The sequence below is a fragment of the Anser cygnoides genome, chromosome 5, assembly GCF_040182565.1.
Source record: "Anser cygnoides isolate HZ-2024a breed goose chromosome 5, Taihu_goose_T2T_genome, whole genome shotgun sequence".
NCBI lineage: Eukaryota > Metazoa > Chordata > Aves > Anseriformes > Anatidae > Anser > Anser cygnoides.
Genome location: NC_089877.1, coordinates 8,653,738 through 8,665,766, shown reverse-complemented (window position 1 = coordinate 8,665,766; position 12,029 = coordinate 8,653,738). Strand labels below are relative to the sequence as shown.

The following is a 12,029-nucleotide window of genomic DNA, read 5'->3' as shown; positions in this document are numbered from 1 at the left end:
CTTCCTCGGGAAAATTCCTTTACGGAAGATTGTAACCACATGAAATCCTATTAGAAGGTGCTGAACTCCTACATTGTGACTCTTCCGGTAGGCTTCTACATAACAAAAATGCAATGAAGTACCCTACAACTTTTTCACTCTTATTATGCAAAATCCTTATCAAATTCAATAGTGTGACATCACTCAAAATCCTGACTAACAATGGCACACAGGAGGTCAAGAGATGTCCTCTTTGTTTTAGTTTCAAGTGCTTTCCAGTCTATTAATGTTAAAAGAAAAAGAACCTTAACAGAAATAACTGATAAAGATCAAACCTACTAAACAATGGGAAGGAAATTCAGAGTTAAAGCTAGTGCTTAGCTTAACAGGAACCATTGTGCCTAGGTACGGGCAGCAGAGTGATCTTGCCAGCCACACAATGCCCAAGAATAACAAGGTGAGGTAAGGGAGCCCAGAGCTCGCCACTTCCCATGCTTGTGGTGGTTTCAGTTCAGGCCATGCCCGTTATTTTAACGCAGTATTTGTATTTCTTGGGAGCAATTGTTCAGCAGTCTCCCACTCCTTTGTGCCCCGGGTTGCGTGGAGCGCAGCATGCGGCACACGTTCCCCTCACAACCAGGAGGACAAAGGACTCAGTGATCAGGGGGGACAATTAGTCCCAATTAGGCCTATTTCGCAGCTGAGTGTAAGGGGCGGGGGAAGGGAGCTTAAATTTTCAAGCCATGGGTCCCTCAGGCAAGTTACAGTGCGATCAGCAAAGTGCCAAGTTTTAGAAAACGTACCCTGCCGTACCTCGCTGAGGTAAGGTTCTGGAAGTCCGGGCATGGCTCCCGAGGCAGAGGCTTTCCTCCAGGAGCTGATGGAGCGGTACCTCTCCCGCACGCTATGCGGAAAGCCGATAGCCATTTTGCCTATTAGCTAACGTGACTAACCAATTTTTCCAGTTTTCAACCCACTCCTTCAGCAGCAGTTCTCCATTTAAGCACACACAGACACACACACACACACACAGAGGCAATATTAGTAATACTTACATATGCACATGTGGAGGCTGGAACCTGCTCTGATTAATGTTGTAGTGTGTAAACGCCTGCGTTGGGTTGGAGCTGTACTCATCCACTGTTATGGTAACTTTGCCTTGTGAAGGAATTCCATGAGCCATCCTTCCTCCTTATGGACATGAGCAATTCACAGCTTCCCAAGGCCAAGAGCGGGGCAGGGCATTGTGTTCCCAGCAGCTCCCGAATCCCAGCAGCAGCTCCTCATCAACGCCGCAGACCTCTGTGAGGAGAGAACAACAGCGCATACTGCTAAAACCTTGAAGGAGACATAAGCAGGCACAGACATTACTCTGTCCTCTCCCCATTTCCACTCAAAGGTTTTTTTCTTTATTTTTATGTACGCATCACCCAACGCTCTATGCATTACTATTCACTATTGTATTCACCACTCCATCATTTAACTCCATCACCATTAAATAGATTAAAAAAAAAAAAAAGAATGCTTAAAATAAGGCTTTATTTACTAGAAATCTATCCGTGTGGAAAGCCCCAGATAAGTATTCCATACTTACTATCCTTTATTTTAAGTAACACCTTGTGCTAATTGCAACCATGAAAATTAACAAGGACCTAGTTTCCTGAAGGACAAATGGCTTCCCGCAAATACACACACTTGTTTTCAAGGCCCTGTTGTAGCTTTACAAAATGAGTTACATCTGAGGGACTTTGAGGAAGCTGACTCAAGGCAGAAAATTCTACAGTTGCACAGCAAAAGGTACATTCAAATACCTTTGAATCAATGTATTTATCTGCCTGGAGCAAGGCTAACATCTAGGCAACACTAACAGAACATCCACGTTACAGTCTACTAGCAATGAAACCCGTTTGGATTCATCATCAGACAGTAATGATTTGTCCGGTAAATTTCAGAGCAATTTCATGCACAACTATTTCTGCATAGGATGAAAGAAATATTTTTGCCTCTATAGGTGTCCTTATCTTTCACTTCTTCCAAGTGCTCTTAAATATACTTTTGCACTAAGGCTGGAAGTGTTCTGCAATAAAAGGATAAGCTGAAGAGCCAGAAACTTCCCAAATCCGAACTCTGTCAAGTTCCCCGCACACAATTTGAGTCTCAATTTCTTGAATCAATAAACTAAGGTTACCTCAGCTGCCTGCCTTCGGAAGGACTTTGTGAAAATTGATCTGCTTGTATTTGAAGAATACTTTCAAGATGAGCAACTCTTTAAAAGCACTGCTCATGAGGTAGACCCTCAGCTGCGGCACACTACCATCGCTGCAACGACTTCAGTGAAATTATGACACTCTGTATCAGTTGATCTGCTCTTTAGCTGCTTCACACAATAGCAAATTTTTCATATCTGGCGCGTACTTTATAAAACTAAGCCAGCACTTGCTGGAAAGACAAAGAGATAAGAAAGAGAAGAGGATGATTTGATCCCTGGGCATCAAACTAAGCTACTAAAACTAATGTTTTTCCAGTGTGATATTCCTGGACTTCTCTTAGCTCCTAGATCGAAATGTGTTTGCCATGTGTAGCGTTAAACATTTGGAATCTTTGATTTGTATTCAAAATATATTTTTAATACAAAGACTAATTTCCAGTTTGGCATGAAGTACAATAAAAATGCCCTGCAAATGGCAGATGGCCTGCTATAGGCCATTTATTTTATTATTTTACAACCTCGGGCCTACGTAGGCTTCCATATGTTAGCTGGGTTAAGACATTCGGCAACCTTCATTCCAGTAATTGGGTTCTATTCCTCATCTTCTTTATTATTATTTTTTTTAAAATGCAAGATGAAACTCAGCCATGAAGTTCCCATTTGAAAACTGAGCCATTGGTGAGCCAGTCCTTCTCAGTAACTAAGGTTGTGGTCTGGCCTTTGCACTAACCCACTCTCCTAAGACCAAGCACAATAGTTTCAGGGGGAAAAATCAGCAAGGTGAGCTTTATTAAACTAAATCTCGGCTGTGTTTTAAGATATGTGCAACAACTGCTTACGAATCATAATGTGGTGGTTACCGTACCAGGTTTGCAGCTGTTTCCTTAATTTCCCTTACAATTATATTTCAGTGTTATTTTGCATAACAGTAAAACACAACACCTGCTTCAAATTGCAGTCCTGTTCCAAGTACTGTAATTCTTTTGAGATACAAACTACGAGGAGCATGCAACACAGAACAGCATAATTGCCCTGCACTGAAAAGTAAATACAAATGAAAACATCTTCCTGTTGGAGAAATGACTGTCATTAACAAGAATGCTCGCCATCAAAGCTCCCAGGAAAAAAAATAAGTTTTTCTTTTACGCTGCAAGAACTTTAGCGTTTGCATAAATTAAGTGGTATGAAAATTACACATCTACGTTACATTTTTGCAATTAAAAGCTACTATATAGAATAACATGTTAAAGCAATAACAAAAATACGTCTGGACTTTCAGAAAAGCTAAATCACACTATTTTCAGTAATCTACTGTACGAAAGGTCAGAGCATTAAGTTTTATATTACAGTTCACTCTCATTGGAAAAAAAAATCCAATTTGTTTGTAAGAGTGAATCATACATAAAGACAATAAGCGTTTTTACAAGGTTTATAACCTTTATGTCACGGAAAGAAATTACCACAACTGGCATAAAACAAATGATAAGAGAATATTCGAATAGCTATATTAGATACTTTAAAGTTGACTTTTGTATGATTTTAAGTATATAAGCTACAATTGCTTCCCACTATGCCAGCCTTTAATCTCGAGAATAAACCTCTATACTTGAATCAAGACAAAGCCAAGCAAAGCATCCTTTTAAAATGAAATTCAACAACAAATGCTGGACTGGAAAAAAAGTAGCTCACTTCTGTGTCAATTCTCTAAATTCCCTGTAGTGCTCTATTTGGTACTACAGCCCACCTAGCAGAAGTGTCTAATTAATGCCTTCTTTAATGAGTTCTCTGAAGAAAATATCAAAAAGGACCTAAACGCTTCTCAACTTTAAGACTAAATGTATTTTAGGCCCAGGGTTTCAAAAACAAACAAAAAAGGCTACTTTGCATCACTACCATTCTTTCTCCAAACCTCTTCGAAGATCACATGCAAGAGATGAGTAGAAAAGAATAAAAGTTGCATTATTTCTCACATCTGTCAAGTGAAACAATTTTACGCACTTTATACGATAATAATGGATTACGAATAATTATATTGAAAACCCAAAGAAACAATCGCAGCACGTTGCGGTTCCCCACGTACAGCTTACCCTGGCTGAAACAATCATTTTCCAGCGTGGGTTTGGACTGACAGAGAGATGTGCTATTGTATAAATCTGCTCAGTTTTCAAGGTGCAAACTGCTGTAAGCCTTTTTTTTTTTTTTTTTCTTTCCATAAAAGGGCCGGCACAAACTTACAGGCAGCTAATTTTACAGCAGGCTACTACTACCAGAAAGCTATCGCACAACATGCCCAGATAGGTCATTTCCGAGCGTAAGGTCGCATTTCACGGCAAACTACACGCGCGAGCTCTGCGTCCGGCCATGCACACGCACACCCGCGCCTACGACCACCGCACCCCCCTCGACTAAAATATTTATGCCTTCCTAATCTGAATTTCAAAACCCGTGCCTTCCGAGCGCTACCGCGCCGGAGACGAAAGCCGGGCGGTGCGGCAGACGGGCAGGGTTAACTCGGCGGCCACCCCTGCTGCCGGTACAGCCGCGGCTCCGGCTCCAGCCCCGCCGAGCCAGCGCTGGGGGCTGCCGCGGCGGCCTCCCCCCGCCCCGCCGCCCCCGCCTTGTTACCGCTCGCCCCGGCGACGCTCCCGCGGCTGCCCCGGCCGTCCCCGCGCTACACTTGGCGCCCAACTCCGGGCTCCATCCCGGCCGCCCGGGCACGGCAGCGGGGGCCGCGCCTTCCCCCCTTCCCCCCCCAGCCCGGGGGGCCGGCCCCGGCTGCCCCCCGCCCTCCGCCGCCCCCCCCGGGCCCCGGCCGCTCCCCACCTCCGGCCGCCGCCTGGGCTCCCGGGGCCGCCCCGGCCGCGGCCCCGCGGGGCTCCGGGCTCGCCCCCCGCTGATTGATGGCTCCGGGCGGCCAATGGCTCCGGCGCGGCCCCGTCCCGGCGTGTGCCGCAGCCCCCGCCCCGCGCCCCCAGCCCGGCTCGGCTCGGCTCGGCTCGGCGCCCTGCCCTGCCCTGCCCCCGCCTCGGCATCTCCGCGGCTCCGCTCCGCGCCGGCTCCTGCGCGCAAAGTTTGCATCGCGGCCCCGGCCCCCCACCGGCAGCGGGGCTGCACCGGCTGGGGGGAGCCCGGGGGAGGGCCGGCAGCGGCTCGGCGGCGGGCTGCCGGCGGCTCCGTATCCCGGCGCCGTTCCCCCGCCCGGGGAGGTTTCCAGGCCGCCGGCAGCGGGCTTTCAGAGCGAGCGGCAGAGAGGCAGCCCCCGCCGGCGAGGCGGAGCGGGGGAACTCCGCCGGGGACGGGGGGAGCAGCCCGCTCCCCACCGATACTTTTGCGGCGCGCATCCCCCCCCCCCCCCCCGCGCGGGGAGCCCCGGAGCCGCTCCGCGCTGCGCCCCCCGGGGCTGCCGCCCGCCCGCCGCTAGCCCCGGCCGGCACAACGCTGCCCGCCCCGGCTCGGCTCGGCACGGCCCGGCCCGGCCTACCCTCCGTGCCCCGCCGCCGCCCCCGGCCCCGCCGCCAGGCCGCTGCCCGCCCCGGGCGCGGAGGAAGGCGGCGGAGGGCAGCGGGGGCACGGCCCGGGCAGGGCAGGGCAGGGCCGGGCAGGGCGGGCTGGCTCCGAGCCGCCGCACACACCCGGCCCGACCCGACCCGACCCGACCCGCGGGCTCACGCTCAGGCTCGGGGCGATCACGCCGGGGGAGGCGGCGGGCTCGCCCCGGTCATTGTGTGCAGCAGGCTGGCCCCAACGCCGCCGGAGCCGCCCCGCCGGCCGCCCCCCCCCCCGCGCTTGCCCGTGACACGGCACCTCTAACCCGCGGCTTTGTGCGCCGCGGCCGCCCGTCGGAGCCCCCCGGCTGGCGCGGCCGCCCCCCGCCCGGGCCGCTCACCTTCCCTGCGGCGGCTCTGCCCGCGGGCCGGGGACGCCTCAGCGCGGGCGGCGGGGCCGCTCCATGGGGCGGCGGGGGCGCGGCCGGGGCAGAGCCTGCGCCCGACCCCGCGGCGGTGCCCGGCGGCGGCGGCGGCCTGGGTCCGGGTCCGGGTCCGGGGCGGCGGCGGCGGGCGCGGTGCAGTGAGCGGGGCTGCCACTGGGGTCAGGGAGCAGGCACCAGGAAACACGGCGGCCACGGAGCGCTGCTCGCACGCACACACACACACACGCACACACACACACCGCGGCTCCTCCCGCCGCCTCGCACTTCACCCCCCCGGGCAGGGAGGGAGGGAGGAATCGCTGCTGCATTTCCCAAGTGCGGCAAAGCCTCCCCCCGCCGAGCCCGGGCGCGGAGGCCGGCGAGAGCAGCGGCCGTGCCGGGGTCAGGGCGCGGAGCCGGCCGCAGGGCAGCCCCGGGGCCCGGCCGCGGCGGGCCGAAGGGCGATTTGCGGATAACGGCAGTAACGCCGGTCCCCCGCGGGGCTTCGCGCGGTCAGCACCTCCCGGCACCAGGCGCTGATGCGGGGGTCGGTTCCTGCGGCGGATGAGCTAAACCTCAGCCGCCGGGAGGAAAAAAACAACACACAGCAGCGCTACCGGGGGATTACCATTTGGGCTGAACATTATCCTAGGGTAAGTGGGGCTTTTCTATGCAGAGGTAGAAGAGGTAGCACCAGGGAGCGTGCCGTTGTCTTTTTGTTCCCCCCCCCCCACCACCCCTTTTTTTTTTTTTTTTTTTTCAAAATCCACACCATTCGTGTCAACAGCCACAACAGTGACAAAGTAAAGAAGTACAGATTAGACGTGTTTGGGTTTTTCCTTCCAAGACAACAAATGGGAAGGGGGAGTTCCAAACAGCCATACATCTATAGTGCAAGAAAAAAAATATCCAAAGGAGCTGAGAAAAAAAAAATGAAAGCTCCTACCAGGCTGCTCAAAGAACGGCGTGCCCTACATATTTTAAATAAATAATTTTGACTCTGGCCAACCTTTGGATATGCATGGCAACTAGGCAGGTTTTTCTTTGTTGCTGAAAACAATGAGAAGGGTCCAGGGCATTGTCAGACAGAAACCCACTAGGATGGATGGTCCCCTTTAGAAGCACAGCAAACTAAGAAGAAGCAGCCTGAAAAAGAAAAAAAAAAAAAAAGATTAAATTGCATGGGTTTTTTTTTTTCCAAATTTGACATCAGATCTTTCTGATCTTTTATTATTGCCATTTTCCCTTTTAATAGAAGTAAACACTGTGAACCAGCATAGGAAAATTCGTGTTTTCCTGTTTCAGACAAAACGGCCCACAGTTAGTCGTCCTCCTCACCAAATTGAAGCAACATTTTCAGGGAATCTTTGCCTGGAATGGAGTCTGGGGCCATAGTTTCACAAATATGTTTGACTGCCTGCCCCTGATGCTGCTGGAAAATAAGTGATCCAGCACTCAGCCCACTTAGCCACCTTCTGTCCCCGCACAAGTCCTTGTGCAAGAACGGGGAAGACCACCTGGGACAGAGATCCAGTCGGCGCCAGGGAAACGCAGCCGGTTTCCTCACCGATCAGTCTCCCCAACCCATTCACCTCACGACTGCACAAACGCTTGTGCTGCAACAAGGCAGGGGGCAGGATGAGCAACTGGGGACACAAAGAGGACAGGATAGCTTCATTGGTGCCACTGCCTGTTTAAATATAAAAATATGGGGAGTGAGGGCGAGCGGGTTCCATCCAGAACCTGCTGTATCCCTTCTCGGCAGCTGCAGCAGAAGGACTTTTCCTGTGTTTGCCTTCATACTGCATCCAGAGCCCTCAGCACTACAAATGTGAGCTTGTGGCACAGAAGGAAGACCAAGGAGGAAGTATGGGTAGGTGACTGAAAGCTCAAACACCTTCTCTCTGATAGCTTGTACAGTCAGAGACAAATCAGACACGTTACCCCAGCGTTTCAGTGTCCTCGTACTGAAATAACCGTTTACCTAATTTATTAGTCCTTACATAAAATAAAGTATATGGCTCCAAAGTTAGCCTTACTTGGCTTTTGCCAACATGAATCAAGGGTGGGTCCTGATTCTAAGGTCACACCTTTTTCACGATACTGCATGTTCAGCAGCAACACCGAGCTGTAATACAGTCACTGGGAGCACTGTTTCTAATAAGTGACTCCACAAACTCAGAAACATCTTCTGTTAAGAGCACATAATGAAATTCTTCCCTTTAACAAACTACTTGTTTTCAGTTTCCCCAAGAACACTATGTGTTCCAAACTACCCACTTTTAGAAGTGCATTGTCCGTGGAGTTGCTACAAGAGGGAAAAATTGTTTTCTTAAATTGATTACAGGCTTTTCTGAGGAAAAGAGTTCTATTTTGTTGCCTTTCTAGTTCAAAAGAGCAGCCTCAAAATGCAAGTATGTAAGTACAGAAAAAGAAAATGTCTTTATTGTGGCTGGAACATGGACTTACTAATAAATACACACTTGACAAGAGGATCCCAAAGATAAATTTGGAAAATTAAAAAGCAAACAAGCTGTTTATTGTGAGTGTCACAGGACTGATTTTTCTAGTTGGGTGAAACTCAAAATAGTGAACAAGCAGCTTTTGTTTACTTTAGTACTTCCTATTCATAACGTTTCAAGTGTGTATTATACATGAAACTTCAGTCATGTTCGGAGTTTGCTCTGGATTTTGTTCTTTCACTTTTACAAATCCAAGGCAAGTATCATCAAATGCACAGATGCAGCTGATGCGTGTGAAAAATTTTGAAATACTACAGCGTCAAGAAAAGCATATAGATTCTCCAAAACCTATCATGCAATCTCTGATAGTACTTTCCTAGGTATTATCATCTCCAGTTTCTGCCAAGCACAAGAAAAAGCCATAAACTTTTGAGATACACACAGAGCAGTTCAGTGTGAACTAGGGAAGCCTGTCTCACTTTGATTTTCACTTTAGGACAAATCTTCCCTAAATATCAGAGGACACCTTTTAATCTTTTACATAGAAAAGAAAAAAACAAAAACACATGCAACTTTCCAACTGCACATCATGACATTGGTCTGTGATTACAGTATTAGCCTGACAGAGATCCTACCCGGTTAGGATGTACTATATCATGTGGTGCCTTGTTGTGCTCCGTGATTTGCTGCATGTCACGTGTTGAAGCTACTCGCAAAGTAAGGTATCTCAAGAATATTCCAACGTCTGACCCAAGGAGGCAAGACCTGATTACAAGCCCATGTTTCACAGTATAAAATGATTGACAGTGCTACTTTGAGGTTGTTTCCACAACCTCCCCACTCCTTTACCATTTATTTTTTGCTCCCATTCTTTAAGGACACAAACCATGTAAGAAAAAAACATGTTTTTATATAAGCCTCCTTCCAAACAGGCTTTTAAAGCAGCTCAGTTTCCCCAGCCCAGTTCACAACAGTCTCTTGAAAGCTTTCACTACCATAACGCAGGGCGCTCCAGCCAGCAGTGCAGGAGCAAGATGGACGCACACTGTGTTACAGTTTCAGAAAAAGGCCACTGATCCACATTATCTTTGAGTCTGGACACAGTATCAGAGGGATTTTTTGTAACCTTTTTGTTTGTTTGTTCTTGCCTTTTTTTTTTTTTTTTTTTTGCCTTTTTTGTTTGGTTGGTTTTGTTTCAATACATGCATTACCTGGATTTTTGGCCAGTTTAAGACAACAGCAACGAGGATTCTCATTTGTATTGCAGAGAGAACTCAATTTCAGCTTTCAGAGACTGGGGCACGGTGGTGCACTAGTCAATTACCTACAGTGCTAGACAATATATATTTTAAGAAAGCAGAAACGGATCCAGCGGACATCCACTGGTGGCAGCCTACACTGAAGTCACTAGACTGAGCATATTTCACCACATGCTACTGTGATTCTGCCAAAAACTGTATTTTTAACGGACTTGTTCCCCTCATTGAAGCAACAGTTCTCCAGTAACTACGGAACAGAAGACAATTGGAGAACACCACCTTAGTTTAGCTTTATGCCCCACTGAGCAAATACTACATTTCAAATTTGCACAATGTAGCTGGATAGATGAAAAGTTCTCTACTGCTCTCCTCCTCCATTTGTAGCCTGAAAGTCACCAACTATTTGGTGTGCACGCTGGCCAACAACAGCAGGCATACAACAGAAGAACACAGTATCAGATATAAAATGAAACCAACCAAACAAAACCAGGATTCGAAACTTTGAAGATACAAATTGTTCTTTTATCACTTGGAGTTACTTTCACATAGAAAATCGAAGAATAGAACTAGCAAAAAATTAAACCCTAAAAACTGAATTAAAAAAATACAGTACTCCTTGGCTTTAGATTTTTGTAGTCTCTGCTGTTACCATTTTTTTATCTGACTTTTTCCCTCGCAATATGGGCCCCACACACTAACCAGTTCAGCACTCCAGCGAATGCTACATCCTCAGGAAGAAACCATGGCCTCTCCACAGAAGCGCACCAGCTTTTTCAGAAAAAGGACAATTCTCTTAAGGAAGTGAAACTGAAGCCTTCTGTCAGAAAGCTGCAGACAGAGAGGAACACATCATTATAATGCTGATAGAGCATCAAGTAAGACTACTGAAGGAAATATCATCAGTTGTCCTCTGGGCATTCTTTTTATATTCGATGGACCAGAACATTGTCACAGGATAATGGTTGTCTGCCGCCTTGCCCCTATTAAATTAAATTAAATATTTGATTGGAACTTTCCTACTTGCTCTCTGTAGAAATAAAAAATGATGCAAAAAAGCTGTAGGTGAATCATTTGCCCTTCTAAAATCTCCCAGTTTAACTGCTAGTCAAGGTACCTAGAGAAGAAACCATTCCTATTAAGTTTTGGGGGGGTTGAAATTTTTCAAATTGAGAAGGATGTCTGGGTGATTTATTCCTTCATAACAGAGCAGGCAGTGACTTCAGCTTTGTACGTACATAAAGATGCAAGTACTGTTTGATGCATGGCAGTTATTACAAAGATATTACTGCAGGAACATTTACGTTTGCTCCCAGATAGTGAAGGCTCAGGACACGCTACAAGGAAAAGTTTTTGGTGTTCACCTTCTGGTCAACAAGCTGTGGCAGTGAATAAGGAAAGTAATGTGAGGTGGTCAAACACCCTATTTGTTGTGTATTGATTTGCCTGTTTAGGAGAAGGTAGATGCCTTTTTTTCAAGTGATCTTTTTATCAGTTAATTGGTCTACAATGTATTCAGCCAAGGCCAATGCATCAGAAAGTCTTCAGTTTATTCCTACTGCAGTTCAGCCACTCAAAGCTCATTGTACCAAATAATTCCCAAACTTCAAGTTCTGGCAGGAAACAGGCATTCACTACTACAGTAGAGAGAATTATGAACCTCTCTTCTGCTTGAACTTTTGCTTACTCAACAACTGCTGTCCCTTTTCATCACATACATTGCTTCATCCTGTGGCAGACTGTCCACAATACATTTCTGTTCAGAGATGTAAGATGAACTTCGTACCCAGGAGTTTTGAGTACTCAAGGCAATATCAGAAAGCTTCCTAACTACGCCCTCCCTCTACTCATGTCCTTCTGATTTCAGAGACAACGGGTAGTGAAGTGGGTTTATATCACATGAAGTGCACTTTGCAAATTACAGACTTCACGAGTGGAAACTCGGTAGATGGAGAAAAATCATTCTCTGTTACTGAGAGAAGGTCCCTATTGCACTGAAAGCTACCTATGAAATTCTCAACATCAGTCAAAATTCCACATGGAAAGCAAATTGCAAGACCGAAACAGACCTTAGCTCACAGTGCAAACAAAGAAATCTACATGGCGATGCTGAAAAGAGAATATCCCTCCTAGGCTATCTTGAATTTTTCTTTTTAAAACTACAGATCCAACTGCTAATTCAGCTGTTGCTGATGACTTCTGTCAACGGTTAC

General features: G+C 47.7%; 1 protein-coding gene and 1 long non-coding RNA gene across 13 annotated transcripts in view; one reads left to right on the top strand and one right to left on the bottom strand.

Moving 5' to 3' along the window:
• MPPED2 (metallophosphoesterase domain containing 2) overlaps positions 1-12,029 on the bottom strand; it is a 202,244-nt gene that overhangs the window by 100,081 nt on the left and 90,134 nt on the right. For 3 of the 11 annotated variants that reach the window (XM_066998202.1, XM_066998205.1, XM_013177646.3), the window contains 2 exons: positions 7,108-7,244; positions 1,035-1,281 (listed from right to left, as the gene is read on the bottom strand). In XM_066998202.1, coding sequence (XP_066854303.1) covers positions 1,035-1,162 — 128 coding nt within the window. In that variant the 5' untranslated portion in view covers positions 1,163-1,281; positions 7,108-7,244. Of the gene's footprint in view, positions 1-1,034; positions 1,282-2,167; positions 4,228-4,275; positions 4,763-4,813; positions 4,961-5,011; positions 5,135-6,074; positions 6,216-7,107; positions 7,245-10,518; positions 10,647-12,029 lie in introns of those variants that run through there. The other 8 variants (XM_048046723.2, XM_066998204.1, XM_066998207.1 and 5 more) reach the window with 8 other exon arrangements.
• LOC136790950 (uncharacterized) lies at positions 6,614-10,525 on the top strand. 2 transcript variants are annotated; one of them, XR_010831923.1, is made up of 3 exons: positions 6,614-6,751; positions 7,864-7,971; positions 9,828-10,525. It is a non-coding gene; the product is annotated as an uncharacterized lncRNA (long non-coding RNA). The 2 variants fall into 2 exon arrangements; XR_010831924.1 differs by having other exon boundaries at positions 9,788-10,525.